The following is a 14,150-nucleotide window of genomic DNA, read 5'->3' on the forward strand; positions in this document are numbered from 1 at the left end:
TTAATTAAATACAGAGTGAATCCAACAAACAGTACAGGGATACCATTTAATTAGATTCAGAGTGAATCCAACAAACAGTACAGGGATACCATCTAATTAGATACAGAGTGAATCCATCAAACAGTACAGGAATACCATTTAATTAGATACAGAGTGAACAGTACAGGGATACCATTTAATTAGATACAGAGTGAATACATCAAACAGTACAGGGATGCCATTTAATTAAATAAAAAGTGAAGCCATCAAACAGTACAGGGATACCATTTAATTAGATACAGAGTGAAGCCATCAAACAGTACATGGATACCATTTAATTAGATACAGAGTGAATACATCAAGAAGTACAGGGATACCATTTAATTAGATACAAAGTGAAGACATCAAACAGTACAAGGATACCATTTAATTAGATACAGAGTGAATACATCAAACAGTACATTGATACCATTTAATTTGATACAGAGTGAATCCATCAAACAGTACAGGGATACCATTTAATTAGATTCAGAGTGAATACATCAAACAGTACAGAGATACCATTAGATACAGAGTGAAGACATCAAGCATTACAAGGATACCATTTAATTAGATACAGATTGAAGTTGTTGTCTTTGGAAAGAAAAAATAAATTAACCGAACGGAAACCCTTTTCACAAACTCAAATTTTTAAATACCTACATCTTTTCAACCTGATTGTGTAAACCTTTTATATTTCAAACCAAGTGGTCTTTTTAGAATTACAATTTGTAATGTGTGTTTATTCCCTTTGCAGTTGGCATGTTCAGTATAATTTTTTTTGTTATCCGCTTTTTTTACGAAACAAATGTACCGAACTCACAGGGGCGTACGAGGGCTTTTGTTTAGGGGGGGCACAATTTGGGTCCCCCCCCCCTTGGGAACATTGTGCCCCCCCCTTAAAAGCCCCTTTTTTTGACAAAGTATTGATACTTCTTAAACAATTTTGCCCCCATCCCACCTGGACTTGTTTTGTTCACCATAAAAATACACCAAAAAGACTACATTTTTGGGTGTTACTAACCTTAGAGTCTAATAATTATTCCATTGCTTCAAAAACTAACTTTTTGACTTTATAAATTGATCACTTAACTCCATCACAGCTAACTAAATCAATAATCACATCATCATTAAAAATTATATTTTTAGTAATAGACGAAATTTCTTCTGAAATTTTTAGATAGAATTTATTTACTCAATCTCATATTCACCAACTCTTATAAGCTAAAATTTTCTGGAATTTGCTTGCACAAACATTTCAATGATTTTTTCAGTAGAGAGCTCAGACAGCCTTAAAGGGTGTAACGCTATAAGTGCAAGATCGTTAAGTCTGCTCTCCGTCATAGTACATCTTGTGTAATGAAGTATTCTCTTTAGAAGGCTAAAACTTAAGGACTACTGCCCCCCCTAGGTACGCCACTGTGCCTGGCCTGAGAAAGGGAAATGCAAGCAAAGCGTAGAGGGCGCGGCCCCCCCTCGTACGCCACTGCGAACCCACTTCTTTAACAGACAACACTCCCTTATTGTACTTCGACGATACTTATGACAGATGAAAATGTACCCCAACCCTTTTCGTGTACCAGCACGGCCTCTATTGGCAGATAAATTGTACCCTACGTACTACTTGTACTGGCGTGTTCACTAAAGCCAGATTAAATTGTACTGAACCAACTGTTCCGTGTACCATGCCCAGCATGAATCGTTTCTTCCAGTTTGTTTTATCTGATTTAAGAGTTATTTTGAAATAAAGTGGCACTTGGAGATTAAATCTCCCAGTATTTTTAGACCAGCAATAAACTAAGTTTTAGTGGATTGATTTAATTCAACAATTTTATTCTATACATAGACATTTAAATAGTAGGGACACGTATACAGGGGTTTATCTAGAATTTATCTGGGGGGGAAATTGTAAACTCAGTAAAATTATCCACAATACAGTCGTCCTATATGTCAAAACAATGAAGACTACTTTCGGTTTAAATTTTTCTTTTCTACAAGCAAAAGGCTTGTTAGAAATCAAAACTTGAAAATTAAAAGTCGTCTTCATTGTAATGATATAAACGCCAACCATTGTACGGCATGCCACACATATTTTTAAGTTCATAAAATCTGTTATAGATATTATCAAGTCCATAAAATCTGCTTGAAATAGTATGCAGTCCATAAAATCTACTAGAAATAGTATCAAGTCCATAAAATCTGCTTGAAATAGTATGTAGTCCATAAAATCTACTAGAAATAGTATCAAGTCCATGAAATCAGCTAGAAATAGTATCAAGTCCATGAAATCTGCCAGAAATACTAGAAATAGTATCAAGTCCATGAAATCTGCTAGAAATAGTATCCAGTCCATCAAATCTATTAGAAATCTTTCCTCAACCGGCCACAAAATCTCTGCAATAAAATCCATGTATTTTTCACAAAATACTTTTATCATTCTCAGTTTATTTATCTAGGTCTGAATCTGGACTATTAGAACTAGTTCAGCTCCGTACCCTGGGTTGGAGTAAACTTGAGCTGGTGAACGGAACCCTGCGGTACACCCTCGGAGATACATCTCTACAGCTCATCACTCCTAGGTAAATATGACATAAAAATAATTATGAAAATGAAGAAAACTTTTGAAAATAGTTTTTCAAAATAACTTAAAAGTTTAAAAATGCATTTTTATATATTTTTCTTTCTAGTTCGCCATCTATCTATCTATCTATCTATCTATCTATCTATCTATCTATCAATCTATCTATCTATCTATCTATCTATCTATCTATTTATCTATCTATCTATCTATCTATCTATCTATCTATCTTATCTATCTATCTATCTATCTATCTATTTATCCATCTATCTCTCTCTAGGTTGAATGATGGTGAATGGCACCATGTGTCTGTAAAGTGGATGATGGGTGAGGTCTGGCTAAATCTAGATTACGGTCAACATGAGCTCACCAAGCCAACTAATATTGCTATACAGGTATTATTTACATAGTTCACGTCAAACTAAAGTTAATTGCAATTTGCACGTACGATGGAATTTTTTTCGTAAACTAGGGTTAATCTAGTCTTGGCATTTCCAAAATGTGGTCTGCCTTTTTGTGCTCTCAATATTACCGGAGATATGAACAATGTTGGTTGTATTTAAGAAAATTGAAATCTGAACGAAATTCTCAATATATTATCTTTGATTATATTGACAGTACAAAAAGGACGGACCAGGAACTAGGAGAATTTTGTGGTTATTGTTACAGGAACCAAACATGTTGCAAAGCCGTTCTAGTAATTTTGCATGATTTATGGCTGATCGAATCAGATTTTTAATAAAAATTTTTTTTTCAGGGTTTGACTGTTGTGAAAGTTTTTGTTGGAGGATCTGAGCCGAATATTGATGGTTCAACTAGTACACAACCATTCACTGGATGTATTCAGGTGACAATAATGATTCACGAAAACTAAATTTTTGGCAATTTTCAAGTCAGAATATTTGTTAATAAGAGTCTGATTTGATTTGATAGTGTTAAAAGAAAAGAATTAATCAATGAAAATCTGTGTGCGTGTTTTAGTCGATTTTTTTCAAAACCAAAATATGTTCAATTTTGATGTACATTATTAAGAATAATTAAAACATGTTTTTAATGAAAGGTCTCTACCAATTGCTTGCATCTACATAAAAACATTAAAGTTAACAATTGTTTTATCATCTAGCCCTTCTATCTCCAAGTGGTAAGAAGTTGGGGTTCAAATTGTCCTAAGGTATTTACAGTCAATGACTTGTTTGATCTGGGATTTGATATTCGTTGAAATAGTTTTGCCGGAATTTCAAACACGTGCCGTCGAATTTAAACTTTTTTGTTTTGAAATTAGTAAACAGTCCCTTTAGTCTGTATGTATAGAGGAGAACAGAGTCTCTTTAGCCTGTATGTATAGAGGAGGACAGAGTCTCTTTAGCCTGTCTGTATAGAGGAGAATAGAGTCTCTTTAGTCTGTATGTATAGAGGAGGACAGAGTCCCTTTAGTCTGTATGTATAGAGGAGAACAGAGTCTCTTTAGCCTGTATGTATAGAGGAGAAAACTGCAATTGATAATTTCTATGGGGATTTATCTGCCCTCACATCTTCTAATTTCTTTCTCATTGTTTTTCTTTTCTTTTCAACTTTTTACCGATGTTCTTTGTCTGGTCGGCCGCTATTTTTTGGTCGGGGGGTCAATCCAGGAAATTATTAATGATTTGTTTATCTTTTGATCTGACAGTTGATTTTAATTATCCCGCGTTTTTTAGTTCCGCCATCTTTCTTTTAATCTCAACCTCACTCAGCTTTTTTCTTTGACGTAGTTTTACAGACGTTCTCTCTCTTTATACGGGTAATTTCCTCCCCTGATAATATCATGGTTTGATAGGATACCTTAAACTCCGACTTAATGCCTTAACACTGCAATTAGAAAGTTCGAATAGGGGACAATGTAAACGCAATGAAGAACACCATTGTATGGGTTTTAACATATTACAATAAAAAAGAGATAGTCCTACTTAATATTTTCAAATTGCCTTCAACAAATTAATTTGATAATCTGTGGCCATACTCGTCTTTGAACTTTGAAAATATTTGCGGCATTTATTCGTCAACCTACCAGAGATATTAAGAATTCAGTTCAGATTTCAATTTATCGATTAAAACCAAAACTGTCAAATTCTGAATAAAATTTTTCAAATCTCCGGTAATATTTAAAATATAAATGGCAGACCACATTTTGTAAATTAGGAATATTTTGTGATTAGTAACTCTAGAATTAAACCTAAAAAATTAGGTTTACGAATAAATGCCTTAAATTAGTACAAAGATCAAAGACAACCTTTAAGTGGTCTTGCTGCTGGTCATGATTTGTGGGACAGCATGTATTTATTAGAGATTGGGATTTTTGTAAAACTAACTTAATTTATTTTTAGAATGTTCGGATTGGTGACGGTGATGGAGCTGATCTAAGTCCTACCCAGGAGAGTAGTGTAGAGTCTGGTTGCTCTAGTCCGGACACCTGTACCTCCGATACATGTCCAGCCACCTCACAGTGCTCCCTTGGCTGGGACTCTCACCATTGTAACTGCAACCCCGGACATATTGGAGATAAATGTTTTGATGTCTGCAAACTGTCCCCATGTCATAACAACAGTACTTGTGTCAAGAACACGGTTGACCCGCGTGGGTATAGCTGTAGCTGTGGGTCACCTTTACTACATGGGGCCTACTGTGAAGAGAAAGTCCAGCAACCCTGTCCCGCAAAATGGTGGGGCTACCCTGTCTGTGGACCGTGTAAATGTGATGTCAACAATGGATTCAACCCGGATTGTGATAAGAAGACTGGAGAATGTCGGTGTAAAGATTATCACTATCAGCCAAAGAATACAGATAAATGTTTACCCTGTAAATGTTTCCCACTGGGATCAACAGGCCAGCTCTGCGATCCTATCTCGGGCCAGTGTCAATGCAAACCAGGGGTCATCGGACAATTATGTGATTCCTGCGCGCACAAATATGCCGAGGTGACAGAGCATGGATGCCAAGTGGTTTATGAATCCTGTCCTAAGGCATATGAGTCTGAGGTTTGGTGGCCAAGGACAAGGTTTGGAGAGGAGGTTAAGGTTGAATGTCCGGTGGGAGCAGAGGGATTTGCCACACGGCGCTGCTCCTCAGAGCATGGTTGGGATGAACCAGATCTATTTAATTGTACTCATAAACAGATTCTTCCTCTGTTCAAGGACCTGGCACAGCTAGAGACTGGAGAGATACAAATTAATTCTTACCTTGCACTTAAAACTGTCAAGAATCTTTATGATTTGACCAATTCTATTGATGAGCTGTACGGAGCTGATGTCCTGCTCTTTAGTCGCTTACTGGTTGAGATCCTTGAGTTTGAAAACAAGCAGAGTGGGTTTAATCTCTCTCACAAACAAGAAAGAGATTTTATCAAACAAATTGTCAGTATTGCTTCAAGAATTTTAAAAGATGAAAACGAGGTTTCTCTGAACAAAGGCAATACATTGGACCGGAATCTATTTTCAAGAATTCTTAATCTCTTCAAGAAATACGGACAGACACTGACAGAAAACCTTTCAGATACGTACACCAACCCATTTGAAATTATTACTGATAATGTGATGTTTGGTCTAGATATCATAGATAACCCCCGAGAGGGTAATCCACAATCCCGTATCCTACCAGAGCTTCCCAGATCCTCTAGTCTCATATCCCAGGAACCTAGATTAAGCTCAGACTATATCAGTATACCCAAGTATAATCACTACATGAGAGACCCCAGAGTTTGGGACAATACAAAGATCTACATACCCCGGAGTTTACTCTTTGTAGATGGTGAAGATAGTCCTGATACTAAACCGACAGTGAGCTATGCAATCTATCGTACCCTGTCAAACTTCCTGCCTGATCAATACCTTCCAGATTTAGTTGCTAGATGGGGAAGTATCTTCAAACCTCTCTCCTCAGTGGTTGCGCTTACTCTTCAAACTGATACAGAACTTACTGAGTCGGTTGAGTTGACTATGCCAATCAGCCTTATCTTTAGCGTTAAGCTCTCTCAGGAGTTTACACGTGCAACTCCTTTCTGCGCTAGGTGGGATGTTAGCATCAAGGAATCTCAAGGATGGACAAAGGATGCCTGTGAGACGGATTTACCTGATTTATGGCAGTTTAATAAAGCATCTGAGATCACAGTAAATTGCACATGCTATAAGATATCAAGCTATGTTGTTCTGAGTGAATCAGCAGCAGAGGGATTGGTAGTTGCTAATCCTCTTCCTTCTGAGAATATTGTTCTATATGCAACTATTGCATCACTGATTATTCTCTTGATTTGCGGAGTTTGTTTCTCCTCACTATACGGGCTTCCAACCAATTCAAACTCTATTCATAGATTCATAGTGCTCAGTCTCTTCCTTGCACAGATTCTTTTCATCATAGAAGCTAAATTTCATCATATTATAGTGAAGGTTGATGTTGGATGTAAGATCATGGCCATCCTTCTCCACTACTTCTGGTTGAGTGTGTTCTCCTGGCTGTTGGTTGATGCCCTCCACCTACAGAGGATGCTTACTGAGATGCGAGATATAAATCATGGAAACATGAAGTTCTACATCTCTATGGGCTTTGGAATACCAGCAATAATTGTTGGATTGAGTGTTGGAGTTAGATCTCATCAGTATGGAAACCTTCATTTCTGTTGGTTGTCCTTGTATGATATTAGTGTATGGAGCATGGTTGGTCCTCTCTGTATCTCACTCTTTGTACAGATATGCATTCTCTTCCTAGCTATTCGTGCGGCCTTCACTCTTAAATCTCAGATCGAAGATTTCGGAAACCTCAGGGGACTTCTCCTGCTCAATATAGGTTTGCTACCACTGGCAACAGGCACCTGGACTTCAGCTTTCTTCCTGGTTAATGAGGACTGGCCAGAACTTTCCATAGCAAATTCTGTAGCAACCCTGCTCACCTCAGCTTACATCTTCCTGGGGTATATTGTCTTCAACTCTAGAGTAAGAACCGGGATTAAGAACAGATATCTAGTTTGTCTTGGACGCAAACTTCCATACGGAGAAAGCTTGAATGCTTCTCATGGAACAATCTCCAGGTCTGCTCTGGCATACAGAAACTCAGTGAAATCCTCCAACAGAAATATTGGAATATCAACTGCGTCTACCACTTCCAGATCAACCAGTAAAACCAACTCAACTCCTTACAGAAGTGATTATTACTCGTCTAGCGATGTATCTAAGATCTATGGTTCACACAAGTCCGGAGAAAAGTTAGAAAATAAATACAGGAAAGAATCAGATTCTGAGAGTGATGCTGATCAACGCTCCCTTGACCTTGCATCCAGTCATAGCAGTGATGAGGACGATCCTTTGGAACCCGTCACATCCTCAGATAACACCCGGGGTACCATTTATAGTACAGACACTAATCGTGGTAACCTCTACAGTACGGACACTACCCGTGGTAATGTCTACAGTACAGACTATAATATGTCTGTCCCACCCCTTCACATAAATACTTCCAGCGGTAGTGCTGGTCTTCAAGTGAACGACCAGCCAATATCCGCTCAAAACACTCTCCAACGACAACATTTGTCCCGTGATCTAAGACTTCCAAACCGTTGGTCCGAACGGTTATCGGCCGTTACAACTAGTGATAATGATAACACAACAGACACTATAAATCTAGGATATAATTACAACTACGGATACCCACAGCCTCAAAGCCCTGACTCCGAGCTGAGTAGTGAGGATAAATATGTGGCAATGTCCCCACCCCACCTTATGCAATACCAAGCATATTCTACCTCAACTACCAGCCAGAACTATTCTACTAGTGATCCTTCATCCAGTATGCAACCTAGTGATATCAGTCCAGAGTCTCAAAATTTATCATCATACCAGTCCTGATAAATTAAACCTAGTAAATTACCAATTCTAATTAAACCTTGTAAACTACCAATCCTAATGAATTAAACCTAGTAAATTACCAATTCTAATTAAACCTAGAAACCATCAATCCTAATAAAGTAAACCTAGTAAACTACCAATCCTGAAAATAAAACCTATTAAACTACCAATCTTGATAAATTAAACCTTGAAAACTACGAATCCAATTTTATATAAAATTCTAAGACACGAAACCTTTTCACATATCAATCCTATAATGAATCAAACCTATAATTCGCATATCAACCTTAAAGAACTAAACTTATTATCATATCAACCTCAACGATTTAAACCTATATCATAATAAAAAAAAAACTGTGAACTAAACGTATGCATATATTTCTTATGATTATTTGAGCCAAGTAAATCAACAAATATAACATTTTTTAGATATCCCTCTAATCTCTATAAGATGCATATCAATGTGACTTAAAAAAGTATACACACATCAATTATTTTGTGTTTGGTTTTAAAAACCCGATCTGTCACTGTCTACCCATTTTGGTAATTTTACCGACAAGTGTGTAAAATAGTTGAATTGTAATGTATAGTGGTGATTCAAGTAGTGATCATATTTTTTTATATAAAATTTACTACTTTTAAATGATGGTGATTACTTAGTAAAAAAAATCAAAGAAGACTGACATTTGTTTCTGCAAGACAAATTTCTATGAAAAATAATCAAACTAGTTAAATTTATTAAAAGTTTGTCTTATTTTGGTCTCATTTACCGAATCTCGATGTTAAAACCCCGATTTGTTTGTTGGTATGACTTGTTACTTTGCTTAGTTAATTGATTTAATAAATATTAAATGTTTTATTTATTTAATTGGAAAACAAGAAGAGAAAAAAGTTTTTAAAACGATGATATCGATCCTGACTTTTAGACTTAAGTTATGATTTTAAATACACCCCGTCCAACGAAAAATGACAGAAGCAAGATGACTTGAAAGTCTTCTTTGATCTTGGCAATTGTGACATTCAGTCGTCAAACTGAATTAATATGTATGATTCTTGAAACAAAAACCACAAAATTCTCCTAGTCTGTGGCATTTACAAAATGTGGTCTGCTTTTTTGGGTTGTCAATATTACCGAAAATATTATGAATTTCGTTCAGATTTCAATTTTGTACCGGTTTTTATTGGTTATTATATCGTTAGAACTGACGAGGGTCAACCCAGACCGAAATATTTTTCAATAAATGTGGAACTAACAACTACTTTTTTACTCTAGAGAGGTTTGGTTCATCACCATCACCGAATTTTAAATTTAAAAAAAATTTGGCGAAATTTGAACAAAATTCTTCATATCTCGGGTAATATTGAATGTACAATATTTTTACAATAACTTTTTTATTATCTCAAGAATTTTACTTAAGTTAGGCAGTAAATTTCAAAATTCAAAGACGACATTCAAGTCGTCTTGCTACTGTAATGTTTATAAGTTTGGTTACAAGTTTTTACAACATGCAGTGAAACTCTAAATAAATTTTGTTAAATAAAACCATGAAAATGTCCTATCCTGATCGTTCCAGTAATTATTAAAGCACATAACTGGCAGACCACATTTTGGAACTAGCAGTACCAGATCTATTTATTTGTCACTCTTGATGCTCATATTTATAGGGAGTAGTTTGGAACTTGGCACACGTACTGGACTTACAATTATCTCGTCTAGGAAAATACGCAGTTCTAAATATGATAATGTAAAAGATAGATACAAATTGAAATGTCGTCTTCCATATGGTTTTAGACGAAATACATTTAAATAAGTTAAAAAATATCTAAACAGGCAAGGGCGGATACAGTGGGGGGGCGGGGGACATTCACCCCCCCCTGAATTTGGATTTTTTTGTTCCTATTTTCAGAATAGCTTCTCAATAGCATGCTTAAGGGAAAGAAACCCTAGTGCAAAACAGGAAAAATATCTGTCTTAATAAACTATAATGTGTGAAAAGTCAAAAATCTAGTTTTTTAGTCTTTAGTCATTAATTTTGACTCTTTTTGAGTCTTTTAAGTCAAAAAAAGTTTCGTCTAAGGCGCGAGTTTTTGTTCCTAATTATGAATTTTTTTGTTCCTAAAAAATCTTGCCCCCCGCTCACTCAAATCCTGTATCTATTTCAGGATTTCTGAATCATAATTTAAATTCACAAGGCAAAAACAAGGAAAAGCGGTGAAAAGTACAAGATTATTTTTCTAAAATAGAACAGAACAATTTAGCAAATTACTGTAGTTTTTTATTGAAGTTTTTTTATTGTTTGTATAAATCTGTAGCTAAACAAATCAGATTAAGTCGCGCTATACAGTGACACCTGCAGATATATGAATACATAAGAAGAGTTTTTTTTTATAATGTCGTATTCATTATTTAAGATCAAATGCGGCGGAAAAACGAGTATAATAAATCAATTGCTGTCAATCATATTTCAGGGAGCTATTAATTTACCTTGAATTCCAAACAAAAATAAGTTTCTTAAGAATTATCAAAAAACTTATGACTGCAATAATATTTGGATATATTTTCACAAATCCTGGTCCCACCTTTGAAGCTGCGAACATCTTAAGGATAGATTTTGTCCTCCACTTGAACAAAGTTTTTTTAATGGCTTTATAAATGATTTGGCAATGAAAGAAGCAAGCTTGATTAAGCTCTCATGGAAAAATCGATGAGAATTTTGCCAATAACTTGTTAAATGCTATAGCAAAAAACAAATTCTGTACAGTTTTAAAATGTACAAGTTCAGGGCTAAACAAAAGCTTCAAGAAGTTAGAGCTATAAAATCAAAGCTTTGCATCACTTTAAAGTCGATCCTGTCTTGAAACTTGATGCAATATTTCATAACAGGCTGAATCTAGGTGTAAATATAAATTCCGTATAGTTGTCTCTGAAGTCTTATCCTTTGTGGATAACTCTTCCATCTGCAATGGTTTCAAAAGGACTTCAATGATTTAATCACATATGTTCACATGTTGTTCATTAATTTTGAACCAATCAATCAATCAATAAATCAATCAATCAATCAAGCAATCATTCAATCAATCAATCAATCAATCAATCATCAATCAATCATCAATCAATCAATCAATCATCAATCAATCAATTAATCAATCAATCAATTAAAAAGGAAAACACAAGATTGATAAAATTATCTCCACAACCAATTTCAAGTGACCCTCATGCAAAGATGGCAATGCTTGATTCACATTGTTAAAAAGTGTAAAATTCTGATTATTCCTTTATTTTCCTGCATTAGAAATGCGTAAATCACTTTTGAAGAGAAACCACAATTGAAAACAACCAGTTTGCAAAATTATAAACATGGATTTCTCTTATTATACAGTTAAACCCTAAATAATAAATACATGGATTTCTCTTATTATACAGTTAAACCATAAATAATAAATACATGGATTTCTCTTATTATACAGTTAAACCATAAATAATAAATACATGGATTTATCTTACTACACAGGGATTTATCTTACTATACAGGGTGTCCCAAAAAAAGGTAGAAGACTGTAAAGATGTGTCTATAATGTTTCCGCAAGATGAAAAGTGAAGACGGACAAGTTTACTCTGTTTGTATACTGTAATTTTCTTGTTTTATTAAGTACACCCTTATGCAGTCAAAACATAAAACTTGTGAAACTTGTGAATCGGACATTGTAATCTCTTCATGGAGATTCACTTGAAATAACGCATACAGTCCTTTTAAGTGTACTGTTTGTACAATCTTAAAAAAAAGTAATTATCAGCCTCAAATTTATTGAATTTATTTTAGATAATGTTTCTACTAATATTAATGGACGGCAGTTGGCAGGTTGAATATTTAGAAACAGGAGACAGGGTTGAAATAGCATTGATGGAACCTAACTTCTTTTCCTCTCCTTGGTCTCGTTTGGATTTTCGGAACATTCTCTAAAAAAAAGATTAAAAACTTGAAATTTTCCTAGTCAATGAGAGAGTCTTCTGCTGTCATGTTTCGTGGGACACCTGTAGCTCTCATAACTGCCAAGATTTTAGAGATCTAACAGTTTAAATAAAAAACTAAAGTCAATTTTTAATCTTTAAAATGTAAAAGATTATATAAATTGATAAAAAACTATTTAAATTAAATTTTATTGCTTAGTGTTTTCAGCAGATTATAAAAATTGGAAAAAAAAACTATTTAAATCAAATTGTTGAGCAGTTTCTTCTTTGGACTTTTTTCCTAAAATTTAAATATTTTCTCCTTGTATGTTTTTGTTTTATTTTATAAATGAATAATTACTTTTTTACTTACTTACTTAAAAATAAATATTATTTTTGTTAACCTGTGTTTTGTGCCAAAAAGTATTAAACGGCCCAACAAAGAATTTGCAAAAGCAGACTTTGAAAATGTTGTAACTATGAAATATTTTTAAACTTTATTTATTAACCTTGATCGCTTCTTTTAAAATTGTTCGGTTCAGTATGCTCTCTGTTGTACTCCAATTTAGACAAGTACATATCGTACAAAATATCTAAGACCTGAAATTAGAAATGAATTATCATGCAAAGGCTTTAAAACAATTTTATTAAACTGAGAGTTATTCAGAAAAACTTAAGATCAAACCTGGTAATTACGGAGGTCGTCTTTAAACTCTCTTTCTTTAAGTGTACTCTCATAATGCATGTTTCTGTAGTGTCACATTTTTAATTTAATTTTATGACCTCCTGGACAATTCCCTTTCTTTTAAGAAGAATTTTCTGACCTCCTGGACAATTTCCTTTCTTTTAAGAAGAAGTACCACCACATTTGACTCTTCCGGGCAAAACTACTATAAAAACCAAAAGTAAATGTTCTAAAGGACTGATAGATGTAATTTCAAGTTACCTTAACCTAATAAAGGTCCTATCAACAACGGTACCATTTAAACATTTATCTGGGTAACAATGAGGAAGATATCGTCGTTATTTCAACTTAAAAAGTGATGAATTCTGTAAATTATGTTCATTGTCTTTCCACTAGATAGAAACGTCAGCATTTCTGGAGAAGACGACCTTTGTTACAATCTTTGAGTACCCCAGAAAATGCGTCAAAATTTGCGTAGATTTTCTGATGCGCTATCTTTAATTAGCAATTAAAGTCTTTGGTTATTCGTAAATTTTGAATAATAAGCAAAATAGTTGTATGAAAATCACTCACAATGTAAACTCGTGATTATTTACATATTTGATTCCGAATTTTTGATTGAAATATTAAATAAATCGGAATATTTCTATCCAATTGGATTCGATTTGATAAAAAAAATTATTCAAAATGTAGATAAAATTTATTCAATATAAAGGTTGTGATCCCGCGACTAGAAAATATGTTTACCTGCAGGATTAGTAGAGGATACTGTCAACCCTACCAACATTATCCCAACCAGATAATGAGAAATCATAATTCTGAAATATACCATATTCTCATCAGAAGTTTAAAGTAAGATACCAAAATTCAGACTTGCAAGTAAAACAAGCCAATTGCCATGTTAAAGACCAAACCAGATCTTGAGTTTCAGACTGTAAACCCACTGAAGGCAAAGGTCTCTAACATAGAACTGGGCATGTTCTAATTTATTTTAAATCGTTCCGTTTCGTTCTGGAATAAGGGCCTTCAGCTAGATCGTTCTATACTCAT

General features: G+C 34.5%; 1 protein-coding gene and 1 long non-coding RNA gene across 2 annotated transcripts in view; one reads left to right on the top strand and one right to left on the bottom strand.

Moving 5' to 3' along the window:
- The window catches only part of LOC111705677 (protocadherin-like wing polarity protein stan), a gene marked incomplete in the record, with an annotated part of 36,117 nt that extends 27,218 nt beyond the window's left edge, over window positions 1–8,899 (top strand). Inside the window, 4 exon segments of the mRNA XM_023478306.1 lie at window positions 2,475–2,597; window positions 2,877–2,991; window positions 3,354–3,443; window positions 4,960–8,899. Coding sequence (XP_023334074.1) covers window positions 2,475–2,597; window positions 2,877–2,991; window positions 3,354–3,443; window positions 4,960–8,466 — 3,835 coding nt within the window.
- A 3,355-nt stretch (window positions 8,900–12,254) lies between these two features.
- LOC111705686 (uncharacterized) lies at window positions 12,255–13,270 on the bottom strand. The gene is made up of 3 exons (XR_002766066.1): window positions 13,240–13,270; window positions 12,925–13,015; window positions 12,255–12,424 (listed from the first exon to the last, which is right to left on the bottom strand). It is a non-coding gene; the product is annotated as an uncharacterized LOC111705686 (long non-coding RNA).
- Window positions 13,271–14,150: the final 880 nt, after the last annotated feature.

This window comes from Eurytemora carolleeae, unplaced genomic scaffold (genome assembly GCF_000591075.1).
Source record: "Eurytemora carolleeae unplaced genomic scaffold, Eaff_2.0 scaffold354, whole genome shotgun sequence".
Lineage (NCBI taxonomy): Eukaryota > Metazoa > Arthropoda > Copepoda > Calanoida > Temoridae > Eurytemora > Eurytemora carolleeae.